The sequence below is a fragment of the Amblyomma mixtum genome, chromosome 8 (assembly GCF_055824585.1).
Source record: "Amblyomma mixtum isolate Tamu chromosome 8, ASM5582458v1, whole genome shotgun sequence".
Lineage (NCBI taxonomy): Eukaryota > Metazoa > Arthropoda > Arachnida > Ixodida > Ixodidae > Amblyomma > Amblyomma mixtum.
Window position 1 is genome coordinate 29,794,529 of NC_143019.1, and position 22,277 is coordinate 29,816,805.

General features: G+C 44.5%; 1 protein-coding gene across 1 annotated transcript; it reads right to left on the reverse strand.

The window, feature by feature from the left end:
• Window positions 1-1,785: 1,785 nt before the first annotated feature.
• LOC149331874 (protein-cysteine N-palmitoyltransferase HHAT-like) lies at window positions 1,786-18,135 on the reverse strand. Its single transcript, XM_089555587.1, has 12 exons — window positions 18,018-18,135; window positions 16,107-16,198; window positions 13,792-13,859; window positions 12,201-12,311; window positions 11,061-11,255; window positions 9,773-10,003; window positions 8,557-8,672; window positions 7,529-7,735; window positions 6,806-6,841; window positions 4,912-5,113; window positions 3,125-3,269; window positions 1,786-2,025 (listed from the first exon to the last, which is right to left on the reverse strand). Exons 1-12 carry the CDS (start codon window positions 18,089-18,091, stop codon window positions 1,919-1,921), a joined length of 1,584 nt encoding a protein of 527 aa, XP_089411713.1. The 5' UTR covers window positions 18,092-18,135; the 3' UTR covers window positions 1,786-1,918.
• Window positions 18,136-22,277: the final 4,142 nt, after the last annotated feature.

A 22,277-nucleotide genomic window follows, 5' to 3' on the forward strand; every position in this document is an offset into this window, starting at 1 on the left:
TTATACTTGCAAATTATTGTCAACGTTGGCGAGAGCAGGGCGGAAACACAGCACGCATATGCTCAATTCGCAATGGAAATAAAATGGTAGCAATAGCTTCATCAAATAATTTTGCTGACTTGACGGCGTCGAAGCGAACCATTAATTTGAAAGGGCCTTCCTGTGCACTTATCTGACGTTAAACCATGAAATGGGTTCATCGCGCGTGCGCCCCCAAACGTTGCACAACTGATCATGTCAACCTGACGACGCCTGATCGCCATCCGAGTAACGAGAGTTAACTTGGGTAAATGTGGATGAAGGACAGAGAAATAAACAGGAGCCGCGCTAACTTGCAAGTGTTAACTTTTCAAGCGTGTAAAAATCTTTTGTAGCGAAGGAGTCGGGGCGCATAGAATATTAGCGAGGCCATGCTAAGTCGCAACTTTGAATGCCTTAAACTTATACTTGTCTTTGGACGGGTACAAAAGAAGATAAATCTCGAGGGAGCCTTTAATCAACCAGACGCGGGTACGAAGTTTCAACGTTTTAATTGAGTTTCCGAGTTCTGTGTGCACAAACTCGCAGATGAAGCTGCCACGTCTATGTAAGCTCGGGAAAAAAAAGCATCTACACATTCGCGCTAGCAGAGTTCCTTTTCACGTAGATCATACTCTACATTAGCCGATGCGCAGCGTTGATGCGGAGGTAAAAATAGTTATTACTTCAACCGCCGATAATGACTCATTTTGCTTTGCTCGCGCCCGACGCACATGACGAAAAAAAATTTTACGTCTTTTTCACAATGCAGTGGCAAGAAACGCTAGAGGAGGCTTGCTAAAAATGTCCACTGATAGTGCTCTTGCGGCACGGAAATTGTTTTTTGGTTTCCAACATAGAGGCTATTCATTGTAAATGGAAGAGAGCGTTGGCTCCAATAAACCGGAATCTCAATGAACAAACATTGAGCCTAAAAAAACTTTTAAAGGAATAAATTCTCAGTTCAGTGCGTCAAAAATCTGAGCGCTCTCGGGATCCAGTGCGCCATATGGCCAGTTAGAAGCAATCGAAAGCATCTCACCTTGGAAGCTAAATCCATGGGTGTCGAAATACAGGAAAAAAAGTGTCATGTGGCTCAAGACGTGCCAGCCTGTAGACTGAACGCACGCTGAAATGCTGCTGAAGCAACTAAGCAACGAGTCTAGTAGCAGTAGCAGTTTGTTAAACAAATAAAGAAGGAAGGATGAGTTGTTGCCGGCCGCAGGAACAGTTAAGACAGCGGGCACTGTAACGTTGCATCATTATTTCACGAACAATGCGTTTTAAAGATGTCAAATACTGGCAATATTTAGCTGGCGCTGAAAGCAATTTTTGTAATTAGTGAAGTCTGATCGGCTTGCTTTTGGTGAACGATGATGTACACGCATCTTGAATTGCCCAGTTCGGGCAATGGGTGGTTCCCTTAAGTTTGTGTACCACTGAATCGGTATGCAGAGCAGACTAGTGTATATTGTAAAGTTGGCGAAAGGCGGGTGCTGGAACTATTACAACTTGAGAGATCCATATATCAGAGGAGGCCATGGTATGGGCTTTTGATCAGTGAAACACTACAAAAATATTCACTTAGCCACTAACTGGTCCAAGGAATTAGCGAAGCTAACACCTGCTATTAAGCAAAGTAAATTTGTGAAATGCTTGTGCTGCGGTAATAAAATGAAGCTACTACTGTTGTGGGCATTACAGGCACGCTATAAAAGTGTTCTGTGAGATTGTGATGTTTGTGGACAGTGAGTGTTTTATTGGCGAATATGCGGAAAGAAAATGCGCAGCAGGAACGCGAAAGCAATGTCAGTAGCCGGGTGAAGGGGGAATTTCTTTTGTTCCTGATCTTGTGATATCTTGGTGTGTCTTGGGTGCACTTCGAAGATGACTGCCGCACCTAGGCTTGCTTGCGCTTCGCCGTCTCCTCCCATTCCTTTATGTAGGACGCGATGTGGCAGGCACTGTACAGGCCGGCCAACACGGGTACCAGCGGGAATGGGAAGCCTGCAGTAGTGGTATTAAAGAAAGGCATTAGCACAAATACGTTGAGGCACATGTGAGTACACTATTTGGTAGACGCAAAAAGGCAGTGACATTTGCTAAAAAAACGCAAAATTTGCTGGGCCAGAAGGGGTATTTGTCAGATTTTTCACATCGTTCTTTACACATAATTTCGATATGACAAATAGTGACTAGGTATTTCTTACAGATGGCGCTGCCATCGTAAAAAAGCTCGTTGTCGGTGTTAGTACGCAGTCCAACACAAACGCCCCTGCAGTTAGGAGAAGGTTCTAAAACTTGTGTGTTTTAAAGAAGCCAGTGCCGATCTTTCCATTTTTTTCCGTTCTTATGGAATCGGTGAACCCGTATGCGTATCTTAGATTTCTAAACCATTCTGTGAAGAATTACGGCATGATAATGGGCGCCTTTGTGCACGCACAGCCAGAATAGTAACGTGTTGTTATTCCATTTTTTTTGTCTCCCGATAATTAACTTACCATAGCCCTTGAGGGTCACATATAACACTAAACCGCATATGAATTTGAATACCTGCTAGCAAACATCAGTACGTGTCGGCGTGTGCGAGGCGCCTAGCTCCCATATTATCTTTTTTGTTGTATTTGGGAGAAAATTCTAAATGAGGACGCGCATTAAATACCTACATCTCTGGCCCGTGCGTACTACCTGGCGAATCAGTGTCAAAGAAACGAAGACTGCTCTCTCAGCTGGTATCGTCACAAAGCTCACAGTTTCCGCACTTCTTGCGCCACAGCGTTCGATTTTCCTTGACGGTACTCACTAATCTTGGTATTATTTGTATCCGAACACTGAAATTCCCCTAATGAGCAATTTTCACTCGTGACTAAAATGACACTGGCACATGCCGTGAACATTGCTTCTATTGTTTATAAGTTGGCTCTGGAGAGTTAAGGACGCATTAAGTCTATCTATAGAGATGAATATCACTTTAGGAACACCCGAAAAGGCAATGAAATAGTCCTCCGATTAAGCGCACTGGTTGTTATGCAAAAAAAAAAAGAATTAACTGCTAGTCCCAAATGGACGTCTGCACTTGCATTTCGGTCACGAAAGATGAACATACCGAGCAGAATCCTTCGGCACACAATGAGGCACACGTTGACGTCGACGAGATGGAAGAGGCAGGCCAGGATGGTGAGGAGGTAGTGGGGAGAGCCCAGCAGGGCTGCGGCCTCCCGCATTCGGCCAGCCGTGCCGAGGTACCGCGTCTGTAGAAAGATCCAGTACACATGGCGTTGATGTTGACGAAAACATCGAGTGGAGAGAAAGCGGTTGGTTGGTTTGGTTGGTTTATGGGGTTTAACGTCCCAAAGCGACTAAGGCTATGAGAGACGCCGTAGTGGAGGGCTCCGGAAATTTCGACCACCTGGGGTTCTTTAACGTGCACTGACATCGCACAGTACACGGGCCTCGAATTTCTCCTCCAAAGAAATTCAACCACCGCGGCCGGGATCGAACCCGCGTCTTTCGGGCCAGCAGCCGAGCACCATAGCCACTGAGCCACCGCGGCGGCGAGTGGAGAGAAAGTAGCGGCGTTAGTCTTTCTTAGTCAAAACACTTCGAAAAATTGGGATTGCAAGGGAATTTTCCGGACAGCAAATATCCTTCTGTGTTAAATGTGCCTGTGATTCTAGAAGAGCGAATTATTCACTCTAGCATAAGGTTCCCGGCATAATCGCAGCGGCGGCCTTACTTTGCATCTAAAGAATGGCCGTGGACGGCACTCTTAACTACACTGCTATGGCTAGTTATTTCTAGCGATTGCCTGTGTTTGCAGGACCGAAACAGATGTGAAGCATTACGTCGAAAAATTATGGTTGTGGAGAACAAAACGAGGAACGACAGCAGTGATCTTGTTTCGAAGCTAGAACACAGGATGTCCAGTTCATAATGGCAAATAAATGGTTCGTTGGGGTTAAACGTCCCAAAGCAACTGAGGCTATGAGGGACGCCGTAGTGGAGGGCTCCGGGAATTTCGACCACCTGGGGTTCTTTAACGTGCACTGACATCGCACAGTACACGGGCCTCTAGAATTTCGCCTTCATCGCAATTCGGCCGCCGCGGCCGGTATCGAACCTGCGTCTTTCGGGTCAGCAGCCGAGCGCCGTAACCACTTAGCCACCGCGGCGGGGTAGGCATATAAATGGGAGGCTATCAAGAGTTCAGTCGTGCCAATGTACTCCCTTTGCCAAAAGTAACCGAGCAACAGGTTTTCGCTTCTCGACCGTATAAAGGAGCCTTTACGGCACCCCTAATGACCGAAAAGTGTGAAAACGTGAGTACAAGGGTTCACCTCACTTTATTCAGATTCAGAGCTTACGGGCTGCCATAAGCGCTTCGCTGTGCTGCTAGGAAACAAACTATCGTTGCCCGGTTACTTTTGGCAAATACGCCAGTTTGAATTATTTGAAATATTTTAACGCTCTACGTTCATTTATCGTGTCTGTTGGAATTCAGGAAAATTTTAATCAAGCCCGGAAACTTCTGGGTTTGTAGCTTCATAAAAATTTTACGGAGGAATCCGCATGACACAGTTCAGGAACCATGTTGTAAAGTTGAAAAGCTACACAATTGACTGAAGAACGTTAATAATTTTTGGCCACAATTTTCCGCGGCTTATTGATTTCCAAAGTCTGCACATGGTTTTCATGGCATTCACTGTAACCACAAAAGAATGCTAACTTTCAGCAGAACAGTGAATAAATACAGTTCTAAATCAAATAACCTACGGCATGATTTGATATATTTTTTCGGTTACACCTCTTGAAATGTTTGCTTGAGATAGCTGAAATTTGACAGAAATTGGCCGTATTGCATTTTCCCGTATTATAGCTCACGCAGCGACGCACCTCGATGTTCTTTATTGGCGTCCACTTCCTTATTTCAGTGACGAACACTTCGAAAGAGATTCCAAGCACACTGAGGGCGCACCAGATGCCATCCCCCTTCTCCATGAGGTGCCAGAACCAGGTGAAGACGAAAGACATCGCTGTGCCCAGCACCAACCAACCGGGCCCTTTGCGGCCGCCGGCCAAGGGTTCGTAGAAGTACCTGCAAACGCAAACAGTAGAAGCGCGCAAGGAACCGACACTGCCCTTATAAAAATGGTCTATAGACACGCTATAGACTTCTTATTGACTCTATTGACTTCCTATAGATATTGCTCTTTGTCTATTCATAGTCTATAGACCCTCTAAAGAGAAAAGTCTACTTAAAGTGTATGGCCATAAATCTATAGATTGTCTATAGACTGTCTATAGCGTTTGTATTGCCTATAGACTTTTGTCTGCAGATAGTCTATAGACTTTATAGACAGAAATCTATAGACACTCTATAGACTGTCTAAAACTTTTTTTGTAAGCGTGACGAGCAGAGATAAAGTTCGAGGGGTGCTGAAACTACTTCGACGCAGGCATTGTTTTGTCACAGGTGCAGTAGAATACAGTGCGCATCTGCTGAGTTTTAGTACGTATTGTTAACATTCGTAATCTCGTCCTGTACAGCTTTGTTACCACGAGGCCAAGTAAGGCTAGTGTTAACACAAAAAGGCATTGCTGCGCGAACTGGCATGTACAGAGACACAGTTTAACAAGCATTCCGTCATTGCTTTAAGTTATTTATGCTACGCCCAAGTTCATTTGATGATATCACTAAGCCACATTCGTTTTATAGTCAATACCGCTTCTTTTTAAAGGCAACTTTGGTATTTTTCACGGTAAGTGCTGCTCTGTCCTCTGATCCTTCGTGCCAAGTCTCGCAGCCAGACGGCGTTTTGTTTCGGTGCAAAGTAGTTTGAAATTTTCTCGTTTCGTGGCATCAGTTGCAATGATTTTTCACAGGAAATCTTGCGTGACATCACGAGCTTCATGCGCGTCGATATTCACTCTACGTTTGCAGAGAGAAAAAGTTCAAGCTTGTTCTCGGTCATTTCAGGCAAATAATGACCGAAGTTGTCAGTAAGAGTCACCAGTTTAGCCAATCATCGTGCACAGTGGACATTTTGAGACAGTACCCATGACGACAATACCTGCTGTGCCGTGACATCACACTTTAGTGGAAACTCAGTTTTGAGATCAGTTTCCTGAATTATTGTTGGTGTTTTATGATTGTTTGCTTGGTTATTTTGAACAACTATTCATCAGAACTGAGACAAGGGCACCTAAGAAATATAATGCGATTTTCTGCTCAAAATAATTGAGAAATCCTCGGCGTTGCCCTTTAGCTTTACACCCGTAATTTTCTATTGTACATCCCATTGCCTTGTCCTTAGCTGACACTATTCGTGAGCTTCAAGGCTTCGGACCAACAGATATAGGTAAAATATGCCTGTTATGTATCTTCCGTTTCAAGGATATCGTTAACTTGCTGTTAATAGCAAGCAACTGCTAAACGAACTTTTAAACTTTCGTATTTGCTTGTAAATCTCTCATTCGTTAAAATGAACGGTTGATCACTCTTACTAACCGAAATAGGGGAATACCTTCTGTAAAATCTGTTTTCTAAATAAAGGTGGGCATTAGTTTATTTTTGTTCATATTATTGGTTACACCTACAATTGTGCTTTGTCTGCTTAGGCTTTCAGTCAACCCAAGCCATCTCCAACATTGTTCAGCACAGTTGGGTCACAAACGATTAAGTTCCTGACTAACGTATCATTCATTACTTGTTCCCAATAAAAGTTTTGTCTCGGTTCTTGTAAATATGGAGTGAATAACGATACTTTTCAATCTTCGAACCACTTACTTTCGAATTAGTAGGTGCATTCCCCGGTCGAAGTACCTGAAAGAAAACAACAGTGTGTCCTTAGGGCGGAGTTTTCAGTAGACATCACGGGAAATCTTTTAATGGTTGAAATTTTTCGCCTGTTCAGTAAGTATTTGGAAGAGATCGAAGCTGACAAGTCTCTTTCGGAGCTTTTAGCGAGGGCGCGAGGGTGATAAGACGCTGCATTATTCTAAACGCGATAACATTTTTGTTTCTTCTTTCCTTTCTTTTTGCATGTCTCTTCACCTGTTAGGTATGCCTCCGTAATGTATAAGGAAAGCAGGGTAGTTCGATTAGCTCTAACGAAATGGCGCGCTATGGAGTCACCACCCCGAATCTTAGTAGAGCAGGGTCAACCTTAAAGCATGGGTGTTGGTTTTCAGATTTGCATAAAGGACCGCTGACAAATATGTCATCTCTACGAGACAGGGTTCGACAGCCACTTCAGCCTGTTCCCGGAGATAAAACGAGCGTGCGATAAAAAAAAAAAAACGACAAAAATATATTTACATTTATAGTCGTGCAGAGAATCACTACAGAGCGAAGATAAAGAAAATAACAGAATCCACCACATCTGTAAAATAGCGTCCTGTCAGAACATGAAAAAACGCACAAAGTAAAGAGAGAGTACTAAATTCGAAGAAAAAGGTGACATCGAATATTGATTCTTGGTTCCCAGTTTCAGCAAGTTGGGTCACTCACCTCCAGAATTCGGTGCACTTGTTCAACCTGGCAATACACTTGGCGTACGGCGGGATCTCAATGCCCTCGGCATTGGCAAGGGCACCGGCGAAGCCGTATGTGAAAACATAGCGGATGTAGAAGAAAAAGTGGAAGGCTAGCACGAAGCCCACAACGCTTGCGAGGTCCAGTTTCTCGATCATCCAGGGCCAGTCGGCCATCGCGGAACTGCGGAAGGAAGACGGGCAGTTGAGGCACCGGAGGTTGAACATGGTGAGCAGACGTCCGCATTTGTGCAAAAATACAGCTGACAAGTTACCTTACATTGGATGAAAATTTTTACTTCATCTAATTCTTCATTTTATTTTTACTTTTGCGTGCCATCAGCTCGAGAGTAATAAAACATGCAAGTAAAACGCATGACGACGCCTCTTGGGGCTACTCTTGAGCTGACGGCACGCAAAACATGTACCAAGCTCCTCAGATTCCATCACTCTTACAATTTTTACTGCACTTAACGGCAACACTAGAAATTTCGTTTCTTTTACGCTGGGCTGTATAGGCCGCCGTTACTGGCAGTACGGGAAGAGGTTCTGCACGTCTCCCTTCACGGTACGGTTCATGTGTCTACCCACTGCTGTGGCTCAACGATAATGGTCTTAGCGTGCTCAGTCTTAAGGCGCAGAATGAAAAACCAGCCTCTCTTAGATGACGGCGAGTTGCTGAAGACGCCTGTTGTTGAGCCAAGTGTGTCCATGTTAAAGAGCCCCAGGTGTTCGAAATTATTGTGTAGTCCTGCACTGCGGCGAGTCCTCTTTTCTTCCTTCTTTTCTGCCACCCCCCTCACTTTCTTTACGGCGTGTTTAAGGCATCTACCGAGTGTGAAATATTTACTGCGACAAGGATGTACAGAGACAAGGCTGAAGAAAGGGGCAGGTAAATCACCCGGCTAGAGAGAGGCAAACAGAGAAAACAGCGCAAACATATCTGCAGCGACGAAGTCACCAAGGAGGCTCAGCAGACTGAACTGGAAGGAAGCGGGCACCGACCTGTATATGTAGTGAGTCATGGCTTCCATTAGAATGAAGTGGGCTCCGCTGCGCAGCAGCCTTGCGACGGCTGAAGCTAATTCACGCGGCGTGCACCTGGGCCTCTCTTTGTCTAGCTGAAAAAAATACAAGCATGATTTGACGCGTGAAGCGGCATGTACTGAATACTTTGGAAAACGTCACTTTGCACAACACACTATATCTGCCACCTCTAAACAGCCTTGAGGTTTGACCCTCATTCAGAGCGCAAAGTGGGGAGAAAGGAACCGCAAAGCCGTCATTCCAATGTGTGCCAGGCACATTTTCATAGCTTAATTTCTTTCCACTCAGTTACCACAATTCTTCGGCTTCCTGTTGTACCTCAAGACGCGATATTTGTGCTTAGTAGCATGGCAGGCAGGAGCGACAAACGACAACTGCCAAGGATGGGTTCAACGGAGATATTTTCTGAAAATAAATGTAGACATCAACGACTGAATTGAAAGTGGATGTTTGAGGGAACGCGAATACAGTTAAATGAAGAAATGCAATTTGAGATAACGAAGACTAAAAAATGTAAAGAAAACATTTGGTGCTATTTCGCCGGACTCATATTGTGTACTCTACTCACTTAAACAAATTAAGGTTTAAAGACGAAATATATAACATTTACGACGACTAGAGCCAATGAGTCTTTCTTTTATTGTATCAATACCGTGGCCATTGAGAAAGTTCGTGCATGAAAATACATAGGTGTTTACATTTCTTCCGACTTTTCCTCTTTTGCATAAACACCGAAGAGTATAATAAACTTTGGGAATAGGCGAACGGGCTCCTGTCATGCATCCCGTCATTTAGATCGCAACTAGAATGCGCAGGTGTTATCTGGAACTAGCATCAAGCATACCTGGTCGGTCAACTCGAATCACTGCAGAATAAGGCCTCTAGTTTTATCACGACCAAGTACTCGCGCTACTCTAACATTATAGATATTAATTTATCTCTAAACATATATCTTTAGTTGAAAACCGAAGTCTTGTTGCACTGCTATCTCACTCTCACAGTCTTTATCCCAATTTTTGATCGTTCATAGAATCTCATACAAAATTGACTTATCGCATGTTTTCCTCGATTATAACACCGCTTTATAATGTGTAAACCAAGGCGTCTATGGGGCCTTTGCTTTCACAGCGTAACATAATGGGAAAATCTATGCCTGCAAGATAGGTCACTTTACCTGAGCTTCGTAGTCGTCGTAGTTCTGCAGTGGTCCCAAGTAGACGGTCGGCAGGTAGATGACGTAGGCTAGCGTTTTCCAGTATGGCGGCAGTCGGCGGCGGCTTTGTTCCGGTTTGAGTTTCTCAGAGCGGACGAAGTCCACACTGTAGCTCATGCAGCGGAGAATGTTCCAGTGGAAGGCGACGTAGGTCACCATGTAGCAGGTGCGCCCGTAGTGATTGTAAAGATACTGCAGGGTATACATGAGCCGAAATTACAGATTGCACTTAATGGAAGTTTTTGGTATTGTTATATTGAGATCATAAGACCCCTGTTAGAGCATTTTCATGAAGTATTGCTCAAGAGACGTAAACTAGTTCATAAGTAATGGGGAATCTGCGGGCGTGTGGTGCGTTGCGGTGCCACGTGCCCAAAACACGTTTAGGATGGACCCATACCCGCCCTCCCTCAACCATGCGTAGTTTCTACTTCCACCTCCAACATCACTCTCTGTTTTCTCAACTTTCCTTTTGTTCTTCTTTAATAAACTTATGGTTCCTTACTTTGCTCTTACAAAGAAAATGAACTAGAGATGGAAAAATTCATTTGTTTTTTTAACGTGTGAATTAGGTAACCATTGTTTATGCATGCACAGTAAATACGGCCTTTACGAAAGGTGAAAGAAAACTGCTTCATCATGCTGCGGACACCAAACTGCTAAGCGGTTGGAGTATTTGGGCGAAATTAGCAGTATACGAAGGAAAAAGGTTTCTAAGGTGGAGAAGTTAACCGTATGCGGGTAGAACACGATGTATGCTTCGAACGAAACAATCCCCAGCCTTCCCGCTCTTCATAGGGTTGTTCTCCTCTCCTTCTCTGCTTTTAGAATTTATCTCCGCCGATAAATGCACAAGCGAACTCCCTTACCAAAAAGACGTCAATACCCAATTTTAATAACCTTTGCCATGAAAGGTCTCAGAAAACATGTCCACTGCCATGGCTATACCTTTTAACGACATCCGGCGTAGATGGAACCAATGGAAACGCCGGCAAAAAGCATGCCATTGCTTTTCAGCTGTCAGCTGCTAAGGTGCGCAAAAAAATCATCAAAAGGGCGTACGTACTTAATTTGTTACGTTCTACGCCTTAAACAGTACCGGTTTCACACGAAATGCTACTCTGTAACATTACCTGTAATGGTAACGTTACCTGCAATCATCTTCGCCGTAGAAGATACCAGTGAACACGCTTACAAGTCGCGTCCACCTTGCAACAATCTCCGCTGTTAAAGGTGCCAGCAAACTAACCAAAAATGAGTCTTTGTCCCTGATGTGCCTGTGAAGGAGCATCAGGAATGCGATGACGTAGCTCAATGCAGGAATGTGCAGTGCCGTCACAGCGTAGAACACGGCATGTTGGCACAGGAAGGCGATGGTAACCTCCCAGCTCAACTGCGATGCGACGAACAGGGAGGAGTAGGCGGCGTAGAAGACGGGTACCAGCTGTGTATACATGGAAAGATGGCGGAGACAGCGTTTACAATGTGGCGAACGATACAAATACACCTTTGAAGTGTTTCACTCGCTAGGTAGCGCTTATTTTCTGTTCCATATCATGCGCGTGGTTCCCAGCAATCCAGGAGGGCGCATGTTGTTCATTGCTTGCCACATATACTTTGTAGCGTAGAAAATACTGTTGCATAAATAAAGGCAATAAAATCGACTCCTATGTTAAATTGCTTATCTCCCGTGCTATTCAAGTTACTAATATAACTAATAGTCTAAGCTTCTTAGGAAACGGTCAACTACGAATCAAGTATATGAGGAGATTCCACAAGCATAGCAGCAAAATTGTGAGCAGTCTTAGTCATTTGGTGAGTCAGGACGCCTCAAACCCAAACATGTGAAAATTGGGTCCACTGCTGTTCCGTGTAGTGAGCTTGTAGATGTGAATTCAGGCTCACTCCTACTGCGCATCAGTCGTTTGTAGCGCTGCGATCTACTCCGGACAGCGAAAGCGAAATTTTAGGCCATAATGAATTATGTTTTAAAAGAAGCTATACTGAAATTAGCACCATTTTAAGACAGATATACTAATAACGTTTATACTATACCGAATTTAAAGCCAAAGCTTCAATCTGAAATTATCTGCCCTGCTTTTAATTCACCAACTCTGTAACCACTGTTTACATGCCATTTTGAGTGCCATCTTTTCAAACAGTGATCTGTAGTCCTGAAGTGTTCTGGAGTCGTCACTACGGTAAATCCACCTCGGCAGGCAAAGAGCCGGATGTTGGCAGATATCCTGCTCTTTTACAAAGTCTACCGCTAGGTGGCGCAACCTTGATTGTGCAAGAACAGAGGAGGGAGCACAGGCTCGTACATAGAAACGCACTATTGGCTACGAGGTAAGTGTGGCAATAAGTGACAGACCAACTGGATGCTTACCGACGGCGTCAAATGAGCGGTGGCCCTTGCTAGCACAGGGTGCAGGAGTAACCACTTGCAGTTTTCCGTGGCAAAAGACCTTGTGGTTCGCCACCCGTAGTGCGTGTTGTCCTGCAAGGGGAACGCGCGAGGTGTGGAAACAAAATTAGAAACCTAGCCACCAGCATGCAGTTGGAGATTATTCTGAAAGTTTGGGGCCCCTCCCGATGAGTCGCTCCATCCGCTTTACTTAGCCCAAGGCTGCGGAGGATTTTGGTGGTCCATATCACTTACGTTTAAGGGTAACCTTCATACTGCGCCATATTCCATTGTACGGTATCTCTTATACGCCGCCAAATTCATCTATTTCAAACAATGGACTAGAACTTGAGAGTCTTAAGTTTGACGACAACAGCTCTTTATGCGACATGTTCTGCAAATGACGACGCTGAACCCCGTTCCGCGCGGGTGAGGGGGAAAGCTAGGGGAGGAGGGGCACTTGTAGTGCAAGCACGCTTGGTCGTCCTAGTAGCGAACGGGTGAGGGTATATCTGGGACGAGAGGGCGTGGTTGTGTAGCCTTGTTTCTAGCAGAGGTGGCGTTTGAAAATGTCACACGAAGCAGCAAAAAGCTATAAAGAGTTCACAAGCAGCTGAGTCCTCGCCGAGTTTAGCTCATTAGGCGACGTAGCGTAAACGTCTACAATTTATTCTCTTTAGCTCTCTATCCCTCAAGTCGGGTGCTGTTCCAGGTTTTAAGCAAAGCTTGTTCACTACCGAAACAAGCCTGCTTTTTTGTCTGGTGGCCTACGAAGAAAACTTTGGTACAATGACAAAAAAATCACAGCCGCTTGTGGTCGGGGGCGGCGAGAGATAAGCGCTGGCTGGATCGCGAAATGATTGGCGCAGTAATGACGCCGGGATGGGCTGCCACAGCCACACAACTGCCACCGATCGCTCATAACCAGCCGCAGTAGCCTGATTAATGGTTGGGGGAAAGTGTTCTCTGCTTTACGGTTCAGGTCATGGGCTCGGGCTCGAATTCTGCTGCGCAAGTTGGCCTTCGCTGCCGGGGGGAGATCAGGGTAGAATGGCCGTGTCTTCGAGTCGGTAGCTGTGTGCGTTAGTGTACAGTCGTCTATCTTTTTGCATACGGATTGGATGATGACTGGGAGCCCTAGGCTAATGCGGCTAGGGATGTAATACATAGCTCGTCGCAAAGCATCAATAATGTTATCCGTTCAGGGGTATAAAAATTTGCATAAATGTTTTGCAAACTCTGCAGAAGATTTAAGAGAGAGAAAGAGAGAGAGTAAAATTACCCTGATAAAACAGGTTGTTGCTAGAGACGTGAGGGAGGGGTCCTTAGTTCAGCACCCTGTGGCCTGAGCTATGAACAGGGCGGGAGTGAATAACTTTGCGAGCTGCGAGAAAATAGTATTCAGCTGGAATATCATGACTTTGCAAGTAACAGTGCTCTTTTTATACACGATGGAGAAACAATGTTTTGCCACATATGTCATGCTGAACTATCGCTAAATCTTTGTCCGTCACAAAAAAAAAGTTTTTAGTTTTTCTCCACCCGTTTTGTGAGGAGAAATACCAATATTTACCTGTTTTCGGTGAAATCCGTATCGACTAGGTTTGAAGGCTCGGCGAAGTTCTTTCACGAGGAATGCACCTGTGAATAAACAAGCCCAATGTTGCGAACAAATGTTAGGGATTAGTTGCTGATTTCAACAATACGTCATACTGGTTCTGAAAACCAGGGTAAGATTCGTAAAAATTGAATTTACATGGTGTGGTTTTACAACAGGCGCGTATTCTTGAGTTTAAGTGAACTTGTCGTCAAATCAATTGTTTCTGAAACATACTCAGCAAACGTAAGCTGACTAATCTTTTTCAAACAAGCAGATCGAAAGCTTCCGACGGTCTGTACAGTTCCGGAAAGACTCGTAGTCTTCTTTTCTTGCTCATCATTTTTAATTTCGGGAGAAGTGTGGGATATTGAAAGATACTATTATGACTATATTGATGGGAATTGTCCAACCTTCCGCCGAGTAGCAAAATCTTGCTTTTAAAGATTGTCCTGCGTTCGCACTGAGTAGTTACGGCTGGCATAGAAAGCCACTGGGGCGCGTTTTTGGCAACAAATAGAAGCGTTCGGAACAGGGATCAGCAGACATATTGATTGTTACGGTGAAATCTTACCATATGCGAAAAAATTGCGTCGATAAACGACTTTTTGTTGAAAAAATGCGCGTGTCCAGAATTTTAGAGTATGCATGATTGCAGACTATTGAGAAACGTTTTAGTTTCTTGAGAAATGTTTTAATGGGCAGTAATTCGCCGGACCAGTTTGATGGAGTAAAAAATTTCGCGTGTTTATTAATGCCACACACAGGGTTTGATGCATTACTGAGGAACATGGAACCTATTCTATTACAGTGTCCGTAAATATTGCGGCGCTCATGATGACAAAACGTGGCTCCGATATATTACTGGACAAGTTGGAACTTTCAGGCCCGACAATGGACGTGAAATTTTGGCGCCTCTAACAGACGTAAACGTAAAATACTTTCCTTTATTGCTGCTGGTTTTTCTACTCATGTCCCCAAAGCGCCCCACCAATACATCTACTGTAAATTTGTTCGACAACGACCATTCTGTAACCAATAGCGCCATCATGTACTAAAATATATTTGTTCTTCTTGCTTAAACGATATCGCGTTGGTGTAGCGTTTACGATTTATTGGCATTTGCCAAATAATAAACTTGTTTTGTACCCAGCAAGGCTACGTCACGAGACAAAGGCCAAGCAAGAACATGTGGCGCCTGGAAGCAAAGCCTTTCGTTTGAGGCAACGCGTGATAAACGAGGACTTTTATATCAGAGATATGGGACAAGTGTTTCGCGAAGAATACATGGTAGGTGATGCCTGCTCTAAGTTATATCGACCAAATGTTACTTTTCTCTACGAAAAAAAAACGCTTTTTCAAACTCTGAGCTGACTCGCTGTCTTGTGAGTGCGATCTCCCCCGTTATGCTTTCAATTTTGTTCCCCTTTTATACAATGCATAGTTTGGTAAAAAGGTAACGTCTGTATTTCTGACTGCTTTCCTCCCATCGCACATAACGCGCTGTTTTTAGTGGGGATGCTTCTGTGACAAGTTACCCTTTGGTTAAAATTGGCCGTCGAGAACGCAAAATCTATCATTGGCGCCCCTTGCAAACTCGATTCCCCGATCGATTTTAATAAGCCGAAAACAGCTGTGCGTAGCTCTCGCCAGTACACATCGAAAAGAATGCTATCCCCAATTTGCTGAGCAGTAATCACCACCTTAGATTGACTGCAACGCAAGCGGACGTTCGGAGGAAAAGCCGTGCTCATTGTTGTGGACATTTTGGATTGGTTGAGAAGGTTGTGACGTCCCACGTTGAGCTGTGGGACGAAAACGATTAACAGTAAACGTAAGTTGTGATTGGGAGGTAGTAGACTGAGTTAAATATCATCATTAGATACAATTTTGTAAAAAAATTAATGACATCGAAAAGAAAGTTGAGATACTTATTTGGAACCGAACCCATGAGCATTCTGTTGCGAGTCAGACTACACGCAACAGCTAGGTCATTGAGGCACGTTGATTACACTTAGTTGAATGGAAACCTTGTGTGCCTTGTGGTGTATCACGTGGTCTAATGTGACTACTGATGCATGCTAATAAGTGTGTGTAATTAGAAAGCGACACTAATTAAGAAAGCAGCCAATAACCATCAACGCTCTCTCGTCACTCCCATAAGGTTGGCCTTAAGTGTTTTCGTAATTGTTTCTTTACGTGAAATAAACCGGACTGCTGCGTCACCCAGTTGACATATCTTTATTGCTTCTAAGCGTGCGGATTCACGACATTTCGCTTTCTCTACTCACTTTCTTCGCTCACTGAAAGGCTCCACAGGGCGTATGTCACGCCCGACACCAGGAAGACCCAGTGGAACACCTTCACCTTGTCCCATCTCCACCTGAGCAGAGGGGAGCAATTACTTCCTTATACCACTTCTTCCTCTCAAGTCATTCACATGAGCTTCAGTAAGACGATTGAAACGGCAACTCTGCACACTCGCTCAAAAGTCGACCGCTCATGACGCACTGTCCCTGCGTCGTGTGCAGGGTCATCATCATAAGCCTGACTACGCCCACTGCAGGGCAAAGGCCTCGCCCATGTCTCTCCAATTAACCCTGTCCTTTGCTAGTTGCGGCCACCGTATCCCCGCAAAAATTTTAATCTCATCCTCCCAGCTTACTTTCTGCCGTCCCCTGATACGCTTGCTTTATCTCGGAATCTACTCCCCAACCCATAAGGACCAGAGGTTATCTTGTGCAGGGTTGGCAAATATTTACTGAGTTAGGTAAGGATGAGGAGGTGGGGGGGGGGGGGTGTCTTTCGTGCTTACGCTTGATAACGCCTTGCTCACATTTTAATGCGAAGACAATATAAGGCGCATAGGTAACGAGACATTGCATCGGCGTTGACCAGCAGCAGTAGTCCCAAAATTCCCAGATTACGCCACCGTGATATTAAAGTAAAACAAAATTTCTTTTGAAGGCGTGGGGAATTGAACTCACGGCATTCAGAATGCGAGGCGAGCACGGAAACCGGAGGCCATAAAACCGCGTTGCTTCTTTGAGAAAAAAGGTGAGCCTTTTTTATGCGTTGCCTTACGAATGTATGCAGATTGGTAGGAGTGTTATTAGAAAGGAAGAAAAAAATTAAAAGTAGGTAAAAAGTGCCTTCTGTAATTTTTTACCTTAACAGCCACGTCACAATCGATTAAAATAAATATGTGTGATGTGCTTCACTAATATAGGTGCGGTGCCCGCCTGGGAGAATATTTACTGCCGGATTAAAAAAGCTAATAAACCATGGAGCATTAAGTACAGCAAGGCATAGCTAGGCTATATTTTTTTGCTGACGGCGCAATATGAGATAAAAAATGCGCAACACATCGAAGGTATGTGTCAGAAAATCAGATGAACTTTCACCGAAGTCAATGCCGGCATGCAGCGATGCGGCCTAGATCTTTGCCGTCAGCAGATAATGCGTGCAAATGCAGCGGAGGCGTAGAAGGCGTCGTCATCATCTTTTCACGGCTAAAAATGCATGCATGTTGGATATTCACCAAAGGTGAGCGCAGGTTTCTCCATAAAAATTAGGTTGGGCGCAAATGTGTTCATGGTTGCGCCTGTTCATGTCTCCTTGGTAGCTAAGAACAGTATGGGTCAAAATTCGTACCCTTTTCCCCATGCCTATTAGGGCGGCCCTGACCCTTTGCACCCTTCTGTGCACACCTATAATACTGGAACAGCCAGTAGCGGCTGTTACCGGTGTCATATTACTCCCCTGGTAATTGTTTGTGGTATCCCTAACGCGAGCTATTAGCGTTACTGTGTACAATCAGACACGAATTTAGGCCATTTTGCTTCTCTGACAAAGTCATGAAGTCATGTCAGAGGTTGGATATTGGGATCAAAGTCAGGCTCAGGCCGTTATATTTATCACATTTCTCTAGCTCTGCCTCGGGCCCCCAATTTCATTCCTAGCGCGGGTAAAATGTTTAAAAATCTTAAGCAATACGATGGTTACTATGGACAGTTTCAGGGTGACGGGACTGCAACAACTTCCAAAGCAGTGGCTGGAGACGACTTGGTCTTGCCGGTAAAAGAAGACCCAAAGATAGGTTGCAGGGCTATGGACGGATCACCATCAACACCCGTGACGCTCATTACAAGTAGACTTTGCATCGCGATTTATTCTTGAAAAAAAAAAGTTGACGTCGCTACCTTTGGCTGTCTATTGCTGGCTGTAGAACAGCTCCGTCGTGCTTTGCCTCCTTAGTCGTGATATCCGCTGACATGCTTCTTGTTCCCTGTCACTGTGCGCCTAGACAGCAAATGCGGCATCGCAAGTGTTTTCGACGTGGCTTTAGTTTCGCTGCTCGTGATTCGTAGAATAGTGAACGCTGCACATGTCTCGAAAATTGATCGTCCTCGCTTAAAGCGCGCTGAGTGGAAAGAACAGATGGAAAGCGGGAGTGTTTTGAACCCAAAGCTGGCCTCTATAGAGCATTACTTCAGTCGGAATCGAGGGAACAATGTTCGCCTTTAAATAAAATAATAGGAGAACAAATAAGATACGAAAGAAGCGGGGGTTTGCAGCGGAATGATTTGCAGGCGGCACAGCTGCTAACAGCTGTAATTTTGTATGCAATTCACAAGGTACCACTAGCGAAAATCACCCGTCTATTAATAGACAGCAAGGACAACACGGAAGCGTTTATGAGATTGCGAGCAACAACTGAGCAAGTGGCGAGAATGACCAATAGGGTATCGAACCACAAGCGTGGAGTTAATTAGGCTTTTATTCTGAGCAGGGTCGCTTACACATCACCATATCTGAAATCACTCTATTTTAAATAGAAGAAAAAAGAAACTAACAAGTTCAGCGTTCTAATAAGCAAAGCATATAAAAGAGCAATTGGTATCCTGGTAAACGCGCGAACAGAAAGATTACTAAACAGGGGTATGCACAGCACGGCAGACAAAATTACTGAAGGCTATTCAATTTCGCAGAGGAAACGGCCATCAGGAAGCAGGACGCGTAGGGATGTACTGTATAGACTACGGCTCCCATTCATTTGGTGTACGGAGGGCAGAGGAGACTTGGAAGAACAGCACAGAAGCAAAAGCAAGGTGGGGCCCATTCCAAGAAACATGCACCCGGAATTTCGTTAGGAAAGAAGAAAGTCTAGGGTGAAAGACGTCGAGAGAACATGGGAGTAATGAAAGAGGCAATTTACATGAACACGGCGGGACCGGTCACCGGGATGTCAACCGTAGCTTTCACGGCTGCGGAAGGAGCGTGATTTAGTGGGGCATGAATTCGATTACAGGAAATTGCCCAGGCGGAGGAGGTGGCGGTTGCTTTGGTGATGATTTCCCGGAAACTATCATTACGGACTTCCAGACTGCATTTCGGAACTGCATCAGGGGAAGGGTTGGTAAACACTCAAGAAGAATACTCCAAAGTACAGAAGTCAAAGACTTAAGGCCGTAGTCATATGGACCCTAGTGCAGTCGGTGGATGTTGGAAATGAAGGCTGTTGCAGATGGAGGGTTAGTGTTCGAGAAAGGGGGCTGTATTTCGTCGTCATCATCGAGTAAAAGAAATGTCTGCGGTTATTCCGCTAGTGAAAAAAATAGTGCTTTTTCACACCTAAAGTATGGACTCCGTATATTACTGAAGTAAATACCATACTGCATTTGCATTTTTCGTTATGCGGGTCTTCCTCAGAACATCACAGTCAGATGTATGGTCTCGCTGCCCGGTGTCGCGTCTTCTGGGTTCCTAGTAAATGGTTGTCCAAATATAACGAATCCTGATAGGGTCGACATCTTGTTTTCTGGTGTCGTCGTCAATCTCTGTACGCTGTCGGCGTGTTGTGCTTGGGAAAGGGCTGTTTAGTTGTAAGGAGTCGAAGCAGTTGCGTAGCACTTAACTGCTGCTGTGGTCATATGCTGCCTCATTATGTGATGGCAAAACAACTGCTTCGTCCTGCTTTTCGAAAAGCATACTGCGGAAAGGGCTCAGATCAATCGTCCTCAAATTTCAGCAACTCAAAAACTCCGCCAGCAAAAAAATGTCAGGGGTGAGGTTCACGAGGGTTGATCCCCGTGTTTAGCTTTGAAATATGCTTTCACCACGGCAAAATAATGAGATATGAGAGCATTTAACAAGCACGGTACGACGGCGCGTACAATGTCCATACGTCGAAGAAGTGTTCGAGGCACTGCGCACCCACTCTGCCTAACCTGTAGGCATGCGGCTCCTGAAACAATGAAAAACTCTTTAGATAAACGATATGAATCTAAAAAGGATGCGCATTGTTTCCGCAGATCAAAAGCAATTACTGGCAAATGTTTTTATCTTTTTCTAAAAACGAATCTAAAATGTTTCTCACACCCTGCAAATGAGGTGGCTGGAAATAACTAGACGTGCATTCGTTATTATGCAGAGTTAACAAACCCCGTTGCCAGTGACCCTGTTTTCGAATAAAGGCCACATTCTTAGGAAGGAAGTATTCGTGTCAAATCGAAGATCAGCATTTTAACTGTTCTCATGTTATTTTGGAATCCTGCCCCTTTCTTTCAAATGCCTTTAATATTATCGCTGGATTTCGTCCTTTTCGGAAAACAGCTCGTCTGCAGAATTTTTCAGTCTAGCAGTCATTACAGCTTTGTTTCTTTTCTCCTACATCCTTAGTTCTTCCTCTTTTCTGTTGCTTGTTTCCTTTTCATTTCCTTCTTCTACCTTGGTTCTTACGTGTTGTTTTCTCTCTTCGTTCGTTCTTTCGTTCTTTTCTTCTGGCCATCATCCTTCCTTCTCTTTTTCTTTCCTGCCGTTTTTTTTCCTGCCGTTTCCTTCCTTCCTTCCTTCCTTCCTTCCTTCCTTCCTTCCTTCCTTCCTTCCTTCCTTCCTTCCTTCCTTCCTTCCTTCCTTCCTTCCTTCCTTCCTTCCTTCCTTCCTTCCTTCCTTCCTTCCTTCCTTCCTTTGCATTGCTTGTTCTCGAAGCGGCTCATGGGCAATGAAAGACGCCGTTTTGGAGGGCTCCTGATTAATTTAGAAAATCTTCAGTTTTCGTGCTCTGAACAAACGTTTCTACTCTGCACAGCTGCCGTTACGTAGTGGCACCGGTGTTCAAAGTCGTCGCGGGAATTTTGAATGTTTGCAACATTCAAATGGTTTTTTTTATGGCCACTGGAAGTACCTGGCATGACTGCAGGAAGCATTTTACATAATACGATTTTGCACAGGAGTGGAAATGTCGGTCATGATAGTTATCTTGTTCGCTCACAATCTCTCGGGACTGTCTAGTGTTCTCCAAGTTAGAAGTTTAAATTATCCCGTTTCAGTTACATGGTGTTCGCTACTGGCGCTTGACACATGACGCTGGTTGCTTGTCCAGGAAAGCTGGGTATGTTAACGTGCCGTGACATCACACAGCACATGTGCGCCTCTTCGTTTCATCTTTTTCGAAACACGGCCGTCGCAGGCAGGGTTGAACCGAGTTTAATGATATTCTAAGTTGTCCAAGCCCACAATTTAGTAGGCCTTATATATTTAATGACCTTCGCGTTCTTTAAATTAGTACTTTGCTAATCGATCAGGTGTTTTGAGACAGTAAAAGAAACCACACTGAGTTAGGTTAGAACAATTACGTAAGCTTTTGAGTTCTGCAACACGCAAGCAGAATCTATAGCACGTGGACGAATGCTTTTCTTTGACGTCTCGAAAGTTGTGCCGACCCCACAGCGCCTGCGGCACAGCGCTATCGCTTTTGCACAACGTCGGATTTTGTTTCAGCCAAAAGGTCAGAGGTACCTCAACAAGACGAAACTTTGTTGACTCCGATAACGCAGAAATGAAGTAACAAATGCTAACGAAACGCAGAGCTTTCACAATTTCAAGCTGTGCATATTGCTTTTTATTATTTTCGAGAAAAACATCGCAGAGATTTTTTTTTCTCTACGAACAAAGCCACGGTTCAACGCTGTAGGAGTCGTATAATTGTCATGCGTAGAAATTCACAAAATAATGAAGGCTAGGACGTAATTGGGATGTGCTCTATAAAACAAGCTAACTTTTGATCCCACCAGCTTTTCATGAAGATAATATTGCGGATTCAGAAGACTCTTTGCATAAATTCTCTCTAGGTCTTGCCAGCGGTGTGTAAAAGGCTATGAAATACCAAAGTTAACACAAGGAGCATAGCATCAGCAATGAACTTGACTTGTAGACTGGTGCGTAGCTAGGCGCCTAGTTCGGGACCCCTGGGCTAGCGCGGGTCATGGATTATTACTAGCCAGTGGCCGTGCTGTCGGTCAGCTGATCTTCCGACCTGGTCAGGCTAGGATTGGGAATGGGTGAAATCTTAGGAAAAAGCACAGCGTCAAATTGAGTTCTTCTGTGTGTTTGTGAATCTTTCACTGGTTTTATTTCGTGTAATTAAAAGCACACCGCGACACTTCTGCGATCATGTAACC

Bases quoted from the DNA above. Each gene is read 5' to 3' on its own strand.
- LOC149331874 (XM_089555587.1), bottom strand. From the start codon at position 18,091: ATGTCAGCGGATATCACGACTAAGGAGGCAAAGCACGACGGAGCTGTT. The intron at 11,256-12,200 runs GTAAGCATCCAG...ATGTATACACAG, and splicing joins CCGCTCATTTGACGCCGTCG to CTGGTACCCGTCTTCTACGC. The intron at 3,270-4,911 runs GTGCGTCGCTGC...ATCTTTCTACAG, and splicing joins CGCCAATAAAGAACATCGAG to ACGCGGTACCTCGGCACGGC.